The sequence below is a fragment of the Copidosoma floridanum genome, unplaced genomic scaffold (genome assembly GCF_036245765.1).
Source record: "Copidosoma floridanum isolate Cflo_tuat_1 unplaced genomic scaffold, Cflo_Japanese_pri ptg000008l, whole genome shotgun sequence".
Taxonomy (NCBI): Eukaryota; Metazoa; Arthropoda; class Insecta; order Hymenoptera; family Encyrtidae; genus Copidosoma; species Copidosoma floridanum.
The window spans coordinates 4,866,158-4,878,416 of record NW_028321885.1 but is presented as its reverse complement, the minus strand read 5'-3'; the positions used below and the strand labels follow the sequence as shown (position 1 = coordinate 4,878,416).

The 12,259-nt window shown below is 31.3% G+C and overlaps 1 protein-coding gene across 1 annotated transcript in view; it reads right to left on the bottom strand.

Moving 5' to 3' along the window:
• Positions 1-1,086: 1,086 nt before the first annotated feature.
• LOC106639004 (sphingomyelin phosphodiesterase) overlaps positions 1,087-12,259 on the bottom strand; it is a 657,347-nt gene continuing 646,174 nt past the window's right edge. Inside the window, exon 9 of the mRNA XM_089589283.1 lies at positions 1,087-1,297. Within this exon, the coding sequence (XP_089445409.1) occupies positions 1,228-1,297 (70 nt within the window). The 3' untranslated portion in view covers positions 1,087-1,227. The remainder of the gene's footprint in view (positions 1,298-12,259) is intronic.

Below are 12,259 nucleotides of genomic sequence, written 5' to 3'. Positions count from 1 at the left end.
GATGAGCTTATCAGCACTAAGGAGTTTACTTTTAATTAGAGAACAGTGAAGCTGTTTTGTTCCAAGCTACCAAATCAATTTTAAACATGATCTGGGACCTTACTCATGACTTCAATGATGATAAAATTTGTAATTCTGAAAAACTTTGAAAATAACTCTCACACTTTGATAAGCTTTTAAAGATTCTGTGCAGCAAAAGCATTACAATTAACTTTGAGAAATACGTTTTTTGTCGGTTCGAAATCTGCTTCCAGATGCATATTCTGACGACCTACGGACTTATCGTCGATCTAAATAAATGTTTTACGAAATAAAAAAAATAAAAGTTATAATTATTTGTTTATTTATGTATTTTAAAATTAACCAGTGAGTTAAAATAAAATTAGTATTTTATGATAGAAATAGAAAAGCAGCTACTAAAATACGTATTTTTAAGAAATTCATCTTACATAAAAAAAATTAGTTTATTTAACGAATAACTTATTAAATAAAACAATACATAAACATTTAAATTAAAGTTATAAGTCATTAAAAAAAACCTTTTTTATAATCAGAATGGGGTACTTAGCTACAGTGCAGAATTTTGCTGGTTGCATTTTTGAGAAAAGGGTTTTTTTTCTTGTTTAAGGAGAATTAGCTGTGCAGTAAAAAATTAATATTCAATAAAAAAAAACTTACTCTCTTTGCTTATGCACTGCGGCAGTGTGGTGCAGTGTGTCATATGGTAGAGTGGTCAGGGTGGAGGAAGTGGAGCAAGACAGGGCATGGTGAGGCGATGAATGGCAATAAAATGCGAAATTTACTTCCGTTATACATTCTCTCAAGTCCATCTATCTGAAATTGTTAGTTCACACTGTAACGTGAAACACGTCTGTGAAAGCAACATTAAAAGAAAAAAAAATAATAGTAGTATCTTTGCTTAGATCAATCACATGAAAAACTTGCCTTATATCAATTAACGATAAAACACGCTTCTTCAGAATAAGATGAGCCTGTCCTAAATAAAGTATCTGTTAACATTAAAACTCTTTATTTATTTAAGAAATAGAAGTTTTTTAAATTAAATACAATTAATTTTGTCTGCATGCATACAAAAAATATTTAATAATTTATATTTTAGTCCAAAATGGCTGTGTTAACTACGAAAAATAGTAGTGCAGCATAACTGTAGCAGAATCTCATAAATTTTTTTGTCACTTGAACTAGTTGAGTTTCATTTATGCATCTTTATCCAAAACCTAATACAAATTTAGGAAGATTGTAAGCTATTCTTGGGAGGGCCATCACCATAGAAACTCTGAAAAAATGTATCATTTGTATATTATTTATATTTAAGTTGTTAAAGGTGGATGAATAAAATAAATATATTCAATTAATATTTTTTTTAATTTGTATAGGAGATTTCCAGGTGACTATTTGAAGGTTGATTTTGAGCATGACTTTATTGAATAGTCTTGTAAAGTGGCAAGCAGATATATTTGCACGTTAAGAATAGACTGCTACCCAGCAATATTAACTAAGAACTTATTAAACTGTCATATGTCGTAGACAAAAGCTTCTATTTTAAGCTTATATCTGATAAAATTACAGACTCAATAATGTTGTTATTTAAATTCTGCTGAAATATATTCCAAATAATCCCTAGGTCCTCAACTGTTAATTTTTTTTTGTTCTTTTCGCTTACCATACATTATAAGGCAACAAGGTTAGAGAAGGTTAGTTTTATTGAGTTGCAATAAACAAGTTCAGTTCTATTAGTTTGTGTATTATTTATCAGTTATACTTGCTTAAAAATATTTTTCCAGCTCATTACTTATTCTTTGTCTAACTGTCTATGGATAAATTTTTCCATATCAAGACATTAACAAAGATTTCTTTTTGTAAATAGTAGAAAAATATTAAAGCTGTAAATAGTACACAAATAAAACAACGTGTATATTGCACGTATAGTTGTAGAGCCTTTAGTAAAATTATATGACTTCTTACATAAAACTACACTTTTCGTATTTAAAAGAAGGTTGATGTATAGCACCACTCCAAATCAGAATTCAATATTTCTTAAAAGTAGGTTCAGTCTTGTCTTATTGTGATGCTTATATCAACGTTATATCAACTTATCTATACATCAACGTATCATTGAGATTATAGTTAGGCATTCAAAAACTCCATGCATTCTCTCGATCTCATTTTTATGCCCTTCATTGGTTCTATAAAACAAAAAAAGACTTATTTTCTGTGTTATTATCTCTAAACACTATTCATCTTACCAAGTACGTACTTCAATGATTAATGCAAATACATCTAGGCTTATCGTTGGAGATAAGGAGATTTCAAAAAAAGACAAGTGCTTTAGGATACAATCATAAAAAAGTCTTTCTAATGATTAACAAAGTTTGTTTTGACTTAAAATATGTTAAGTAATTGTGTCTGAACAACAGTAAAAAAAATTTAAAACGATACGACAACGAAATCACTATAATAAGTTATCGTAAAAATACTAAAAACAAAAAGAAACAAGTGGACATTAGTTGCTGCGATACCTTAGTACAAACTTTAACTACTATGATATTTGATGTTAAACGATACATAAACATAAATATACATTTTATAAAGTAATATAGTGTACAGATATAGTGCATTAATCATTAAAATAAGTAATATGTACATTTTTTAGATGTGGTTTTAATACATATCTTTATGCTTCATAAATGAACGATTATAAAAAATATGAAACGTAATTAAGAAAAGTACAAAGAATGTCAATGGTACGATGTTATGATAGAATGGTCAACAAGAGAGTACCCTATTTTATTAATTCATCCAGTTATTTAAAAACAGCAACCTTCTCTTATATCACCTCTGACTTTACGGTCGCATCTGTTACATACACTGACATACCTGTCCTTACAACTTGTCGCATATACGACATCTACAATAGTTTTTTAAATGATTGTTGAAAAAATAAAAAAGCCAGCTATACTAATTGATATACATTTAATATTATATTTTTGATAGAATAAATAGATGAAATTTTGCCAACTAGAAATGTTATAAATATAATGATAATGCATCCATAACTATTGATTGTAAATTAACAAACTAAGACATACGACAACAGTTTACGTTAACTTGGAACAACCTTTCACCTACTATCAGATTAATTTAGATTGTAATTAAATAATAATATAACTGGCTTGTAATAACTACAACAAAAAAAAAGCCTTTGGTTTGAATTAGAAATAAGTAACATCCTGCAAAACCACTTTTTTCTAAATAAGATGGTATTACCTGCACGTAAGTGTAGCTTAAAAATTACGTTTCTTACAAGTAAACAAAATTTAAAAAAAAGCAATTAGAATAAGATTATTCATCTTTATGGTCTTGTTTGGTAAAGAGAAAAAAATTAAAAACTCTTTAAAAAAAAAAAAATGATATAAAAAATTATTTATTTAAAATATGCCTAGTTATAAAAATCATAAAATACACTTTTATTCAGTACAGAATAGCTATCATTGAGTAAAACGTTTGTAAAAAAAAAGTTTAAAAAAAAATTATGCAATTCAATTTATACAAATATAATTACAAATTTAGCTTATTTAATAAATAAACAGTCAATAAACAGTAACACAAAAAATAAAATTCAGATTACCTTATGAGTAAAGTTAAAAGGTTTTAAGTTATAGGGATCGCTCTTGGCAATGAAGATAGGGTACTCAATTTGTTTGCAGGAGATTACTGGTTTTATTCTTGTTCAAAGTGTCTATTTTAGGAAAATTGGCTGAAGAATCAAAAAATAATATTTAATTTAAATGAAAATTATCTTTCTTAAGATAACTCTAACATCTGATTTGAATGAATCAATTTGGTTATTGTTATGTAGTGTTTTTAATTAGAAAAATTCGTGTATTGTAAAATGAATCAACAACACATTTAGACCACCAACGTTGTAATGTAAATCCTCAATGATTCTACCTGTACAATAAATATAGTTTGGTTAACTCAATTTTTCAGTAAAAAAAGGCTTACAAGAGCAGTTGCTGTTCACTATAGTTATAACTATAAATTTTTATAAACTTACTACTTTTTTACTACTTAGCCAAATGACATTATCTTATTAGTGGTAATAACTGTTTAAGGTTATTCTTAATTTACTGACGGTATTTATGGAAACTTCATTAAAAGTTTTGATAAGTATATCTGTAAGTACTAGGGAATCTCTCATTTTTATCCGTTTGATCTTTTTTTCTTGACATTTACTGCATTGTCGAACGTTTTTAAGAATATTATTTCTGATGTCTAGAAATAAAATTTTTCTCTGTTCTTCCAATAAGTTTAAATTATTTTTTTATGTTCGTCAACAAGGCAGTCATGAAACGTTTTTATTATTTTATTAGGTGCTAGAATTTTCGGAAAATCCACCTTAACGTAACATACAGTAGTTTGTAAAGGTGTTTAATCGAATATTGTTAAAAAAATTTCTGTTATTAGTCCAGGTTCTGATTTGTCTGTAAGATCTCCCCTTCTTTAAATTTTGGAAGTTTTAAGATTTTGTCTCAAAAATATTTTCCTGAGTGATTTCAAAGCTATTGTAAGACCTTTTAAAGTAATTAAAGTTATATTTCTATGGGCGTGTTATGCGTGAAGGTAAATCAACGATTCCAGATTCTGATCTTAAGAAAAAGTGTTACGCAAGTGGATTTTGCTTGATTCTCCCCCTTCATCTCATTACCCGTGACGTACTTCCGGTTTCTTCGACACCACATGACGCCAAATTACATTACCACGACACATATTTAAAATTTGTGAATTTTGTTTCTTTTTGTTTAAAAATATACTACAAAAAAAAAGTTTTCAAGGGGATTTAAGCTCTCAACCTTCTGTGTACTGACTAGATCCTTACCAACTCTGCTATAAGCGTGCCCGATATGAGAAACTCGAATACTTCATTTGATCGTACAGTTTGTGGCTTATTCTTAAAGTAAATTTTTATTTACTGTGTATTGATTCATCTGGCCTAATTATCAATTAAATAAATAAATAATTTATTCAATTAAATACATTTTTTAGGTACGTGATTAAAAGATTCCGAAACTAGTATATATTATCAGAGCAGCTTTAAAATTGTGTAATAATAAATATTTATTTACGTATTATAAACTTTAAACTTTTGAATTATATAAATAACCGTTAACACAACTTTCAAAATTAAAAAAAAAAAAGTTTTTGTACTGTAGGAATACAATAAATAATTTTTATTGTGTCTTATTCTTTCAAAATATTTTTATTCGTGATTAAGGTAATTTTTTTATTGAGGATGTTCATTACATAGTTACAAGGGAAAAAGTTTAAAGAAGTAAGAGGAAAGCTAACTTCTGCAGTAAAAATAGGAATTGTTTTTCTCATACGAATGTACTCACGTACATGCTTTAACGCACACTTTATCCCCTCTTTCTAAATTTATTTGAAAACCAACTCGTGGGTCTTTTTCAAAATTTGATACGTTTACCTGAAAGTAATGTTTTGTACCCAAAAAACTGGGATATTCCTACAAGTCATATAAATGCCATTTAACGTTTTTTTTCCATAAACTTACATGTTAAATATCGATTTTTTAAAATAATACATACATAAAATAATGGCATAGTCAAACAAGCTGCAATTTTTATGGGTGTTTCTTATGCTATTTTAATAAGCGTTTGCCATTTAAATAATATCTGTCAAAAAAAACTATATATGATGAACGTCATGAAGGGACATTCACTAGCATGTAATACTACCCTATTGAAGAACGCTTTTCTACATGATGGTTTTTCTTAATTTTATGTATACAATTATCTTTAGGGTATTAAATATGGATGAGAAATAAGTGTGGGATCGTATGTGATGAATGTGAGCGTGATTACAGATGTTATTACCGTAGGCAGTAGGAAGTTGTTCTGAAATCACAGGAAGATTCGACGAAAGTGCACAGGCTTGTACTAACGACCCTATACATTATTTTTATTATTTTGTACTGCAATACATTGTTTATTATTAATAGCTTATTTAATATTTAAATATTTACTGAAACCACACCCAACTAACGTAGGCTTACACTTTCCAACAATAATTGCACCATTTTCGTACACAAAATTAATTCATAAAAAAAATATTTATGATTATAATTATATTGTCTACCATACAATTTTGTGAAAGTACAACTCTTTACTTGGGTACCCAAGCATCCACTTTCCACTAGTTGAATTAGTAAAAAACTCACTTATAAAAATTGACGGTATACTATGTCCTAGATGCGTTATTGATATTTGACCTTTTTTAGAAGCCTTACACACAGTATTGTTGCTTGCATCGTTTTATTGTTTAGAAGGGGTAGGTGTTCGACAGTACTATGCAATCAGGTGCAATAATGTAATTCATTGATATATTTTTATTGCAGTTTATTTGTGTGTTATGTTTGTTTGAGCTGTATAGGATTTGTTCTATTGCTTGTTATGAGTCAGGTACTTAAGATCATCTGTTTTTTCCTGCAATGGAAGTACTCGTTTGCATTCTTCTACTAGAAATGAAGGGTGTATTCTTCTAATTACCTGAGGTTATTAATAACTTTCTACTTGTTATATATTTTCTTTAGATTTTATCTTCATTAAGAATAGGTTTAAAACCCAATGTATATGTGAATTTATCTGCAACTTTCTTATCTAATACAGAATCATCCAAATTCTCCGTTAAATTTTGTATTTCTTGAGGTGTCAAGGTTACTTGTCATAGTTTTAAGTTCATCTTCAAAACTGTGACCATTTAAATCTCCACTCAGCGAAATAAGTATAACATAGACATTAGTATTAGTCGCATCTGAGTTGGAACCAGTATAAGTATTTAAGTATTTGTACGTTTTACTCAGTTCTTGTCATATTTCACTTTCTGTAGGGCAACTCTCAAAAGATGTGAAGACATACTTGAGGCACGACTGTTATGCTTAATGTTATGCTTAAGCGTCAACACATTTGACTGCTTTTAACAAATTTTTGTCTGTAACTTCTTTTTTTGCAGGGGAAGTACATGTTTTTGGAGGAGCCATTGTCTAAAAGTAGAAAAGTCCTAATCCTGCTTCAAATTGCATTTCTGTAACCACATATGATAGCAGCGTAAAATCAGCGCTTTTCAGTTGAAAGAAAGAGAGAGAGAAAGAGTAGAGTAGAGTAGAGTAGAGTAGAGTATTTATTTAATCTAAAGACCTGCGGTACATATTACCCTAGGCTCTAGTTTTAACAAGATTGCTTAAAGCAGTTTGTACAAGGTTAGTGACACGCAGGTCTAAATAGTACAAGATACATTACAGATAAATTAATGACAATAAGGTCAATTAGGATAAAATGTTAAATGATAGTTAAAATAATTTAAATTAAGTATTATTTAAATAATTGAGTAGTACGAATCGAATATAATAAAATCTACTAATGGTTACAGTGTTCTTATTTAATAAAAAAAATTTTTTTAATATAGGCTAGCGTGATTTCACATGTAACAACACATAAAATAATCTGCAATTTTATTATTTTGGTCCAAAATTTTTACTAATGGTATATTTAAATAATCTTTTTAAAAAAAATGCTTGAGCTTGGAAAAACCATAGGTTAGCAATAAATGCACTTAATTTATTAGCAGCTCCAATGGCAAACGAATGTCTCTAAGCATCTAGATTAATACGCGTTACTAGTAACTCTGCAGTATTCGAATTTCTAAGGTTGATTGCATTTGGTAAGACAGATTTGAAAGTAAATAGTTCTGCAATATATGTAAGCTTTTGTGATGTGAGGATTCTTTGCAGATGGCACAGCATAACATATCTTCTTCTGTTAGATTGTAATATAATACTATACTTTTGATAAGCTAGTGTTTTATGCTAAAATTTTTGAATATCGTTAATGAGGCGAAGGGCAGCATTTATGCAACGAGTCATCTTAAGCTCCATTTCCGATGATAGGCTATAAAAGAGAGACGCACAGTAATCCAGGTGTGAAAATATAAGTGTTAGTACTAGGAGAAGTCTACTGCTTCTCAAAAGACTGTCCTTAAAGCACCTTATCTGTGCTAATGCAGAGTAACATTTGTTTGCAACTATTGTACAACGTGGTCTCCATGTCAATGTACTATCAAGCATGACTCCTAGCAGCTGAATTTTTTTAGTTGGTTCAACAATTACACTGTTAAATAATACATCAGTTAATAACTACTTTGTAAACAGACGACTATTTATACCTCTGGAGACGAACCAAGTTACTTTTGTTCTTTTATCGTTAGTAATAAGGCCATTTATATCTCACCACCTTGAGATGTATTCTAGAATCTTGTTTGCCTACTGTAAAATAATTTTAGCCTCTTCACATTTACAATTTACTAAAACATCATTAAAAAAACATTGAAAAAAGCAATGGCCCAAGTAAACTTCCCTAAGGCACACCCGAGCCATGGAAAAGTGTCCGAGAAAGTTCACCAGTAGGTGCACGAATGATCTGCGATCTTTTAGTCAAGTAAGACCTGATCCACGATGCTGCAACATCGGAGAAGCCAATGGTCAAAAGTTTGGTAACAAGTCATTTAATATTGTCTACATAAAAGGCTCGTGACTGATCAAGGCTCATCATCAGTGTAACACTGTTTCTATCTATAGCCTCCCTAATGTCATCGATTATTCGGATCAGTGCAGTGGGGTAGCTGTGCTGTCCTCGAAAACCAAATTGAAATCAGTTGAGTATGTCATTCTCATCAAGATAATTCATTATTTGCTTCAACGCAATTGCCTAAAGCACACAATATGCTGATTGGTCTGAAGTCACCCGCCAGAGTGGGATTAATCTTTTTGGGTATCGGCTAGACTAGTGCTCGCTTCCATGCATCTGGAAAAACAGCAGACTGGAGTTATAAGTGAAATACATTAATCAAAAATGGTAAAATAACCAGCAGGCATATTTAAAAAATCTTAGGTTTAGTCCATCACTTCCGGTTGCATTAGAATGTTCAGAGCTAAAGGCCTCTAATTTATCTGGTAATTCAACATGACCAAAGTAAAAGCGATGATATGGTAAAATTCTTGGTCCTTGGGGCAATGGTAGTGATCGAGACTCTTGCTTTTTAATAAAGTACTTGTTAAGTTCTGTAGGAGGTAAAGGGAAATATGTATGGGGGTTAATTGCGTTCAATTAAACCCAATGATCTAATGTTGTTCAAAGTTTGTGCAGTTGTTTTGCATTCAGAAAAAATTCGTTAATAATATGCCTGCATGGCATTCTTTACATTCAATTAGACTTTATTATGCAGTTTTTTGGAAGCAGTATGAAACTTATCAGTCCTATAATGTTAATAATCTCGCCATACCTGATTACGTTTTTTGATCAATTCCCTGATGTCAGCTATTCTTCATGGTTGCTGTTCAGAAGGGCGCATAGTGGTTTAGTATTCTGGTTAATTCTTGTGTAAAAAGACTCACTTTGTCCTCAAGACATATATTTCGCAAAAAACTTCAATCATCTTCTTTCAAATCATTTAGCACTTCATTTTCGTCAATGCATTCGTAGGATGGATATTTTTTAATCTTTAGAGGTACTCTAGATGTAGGAATATTTAACCCAACCATGATAACATTATGTACATAGATTCATGGCTGTCTCAGTTGCTTACAAATTCTTACATAGTGAGCTTCATTCAAGCAGATGTAATCGATTATAGAGTCTGATTCTGCACTAAAATGAAAATGATTAAAAGGCAATCTTTCCAGGCCCATGGAACTCTGAAAATACTTGAAAATATTTTTATCAGTGAAATTGACATTCTTTTCAATGTTAAAATCACTCATTATAAATAGCTGATCATTTGCGCAAGCACTATCTGTTATTGCGGACTCAACATCAGCCTAGAATCCAGATTAAGGTGGGCAGTATACTACGACACAAAGTATAGTAAAATACTTGCTTTTGATTTATGCAATTAAGAATTCTGGACTTTTTATATATACAAGTGGGATGTCAGGTACTTAAATTACTCTGCATTTAAGTGAATCGTAAACATAAATAGCCACACCAGCAGCACCTTTGGTAATCCGATCATTTCTAATTAAACAGTATCCTGGTATCTGAAACAAATTGCTTGGTGTACTAAGCTTAAGAGATGTTTCACTAATACCAAACACAGCCATGTTGTACTTGTACAGGTCTTTGACAAGTCCTTCAATGTCATGAAAGTAAGCTGGTATAGATTGTGCATGTATGTGTCCTGTAACTAATCTGCTAGTGTTTACATTTGTGGTGTTATTTACGACAGTTAATAGTGTGGGATTTACGTTCTATACCAGCACGACGTGTAGGACACTTATTCTTGTCAAATGTATAACGCTTTATGTTGTAAAGCTTATTATTTTTGCAGTTAATACAAATTCAGATGGTCTTAATGTACTATCCTTAGTACTATGTAAGCCAGCACAACAACCACACACCACCTCATCATTGCAATTTGCAGCAATATGCCCCAGCTTTTAACATCTTTAGCACTGTACTAGAGGTACATGATCATTGAACCTGCATTGGACACAACCAAGGCTTACTCTATCTTGAAAAAATAATTGTTCACGATATAATATTGAGGTGGTAATTCGATCACACAAGATCTATATTCACAAAGATTTTGTGCTATAAAGCTACTGTGAATTTAATTTTTCGTGCACTCAACAGGCATACTATGTATGACGATGTGTGGCTGTAACTTTTGTATGGTTTTAATTTCAAGTCCTCATTTTACTAAATTAGATCATCATATCAAATTTTGTAGCCCCTCACCTTTAACAACTACTGATTTGTTAGAGGTCAATGTAACTTGTCAAACTTATAGTCGCAGATGAGCTGCAGAGATAGACTTTCACGCATTGTTAGTGTCCAAAGCTATTTTATATTCTTTAGCATGTTCATTGAGAGGATCTATCCTTACTTTAGTCTCATTTCTTATTGTGGTCGATTAACCATTGCCAAAAGCTGCATTACTATGTGCGTCTCGTCCTACAACATCAGCAAATGTTTTGGATTTTGCTGTAACTGGCCATGTCCAATTTTCTGCGACAGTTAAAGGTAATCTGTTAATTATCTATTGTAATTTAAGTTTGCTACTGTGACGTTCTTCTTCTTTCACAAGCTTAGTTAAATACGCAAAAAATATACCGATCAACGAAAAATTAAGAAAATTTATAGCAGTTTACAGTGCTGACTTGACTGACTTTTCTTTTTCAGTACCCAATTGCTGTTACAAAACATCAACGTCATACTTGGTACGTTTGAGCAGCGGACAAACCTTGTAAGCAGATAGCTTGACGTCATCATCATCCGTATTATCTGTGCTCAAAACGTTGCTTGCCCTCTCCTCCTGTCTTCCGTCTCCCTCATCCTCACTCATATTAACAGCTGTAGAAATTGGCATGCTAAAACTGCAACACAGTGGCCCATTCAGGAGTTCCACGCTTGTGCAGTTAAGTAATCCAACAGAGAAATAAGAAATACGTCAGCCCTGTCTTCATAGCCTTTTAAGAAAGCAACATGGAGCAAAGCCGATAACACCTTGCAGGCTGTGCACAAACTGCTAAGATAACAGTCACACATCAAACCTGCACAATAAAGCGTGAAGTTTACCTGAAATCAAAGTGCCCGTAGGGAACAGACAGCAGGAGACAGATCTACAGTAAAGAGGCACTATCAAAACAGACAGATCTACAGTAAAGAGGCACTATCAAAACAGACTGTTACTGTACTCACCGAGAGAAAAAAAAGAGACTGCGCTTAGAAAATTTTTTGGAGTAATTAATTTTTTTGCAGGGGAAGGAAATGTTTTTGTAACGGCCATTGATAAGTAAAAGAAAAGTCCAAATTCTGCCAGAAATGGCACTTCTGTATGAACACTCTTATTTTTATTATAGTAGACTAGGTTACGGCAATAATATAGTTCGGACCCACTAGCTCTTTTAATTCTACAATATAACTCGTGGTCACGAGTAAAGATTACAAAAATATTCTAGATATACAAATCATGACGTTTCCTAACGATTGTGAAAGATGCTGCAGGTATTTTTCTACACACTACAGGAACATACCCTAGCTGTTATAGTTATCATCATGCTAACATGCTAACATGCAAGTGTTACTTTTTCTTTAAATTTGTGTGCGATTAGCATGCCTTGGCCAGCAGCCGTGCGTAGCATGTCTGTGTGTATGTGCGTGTGTGT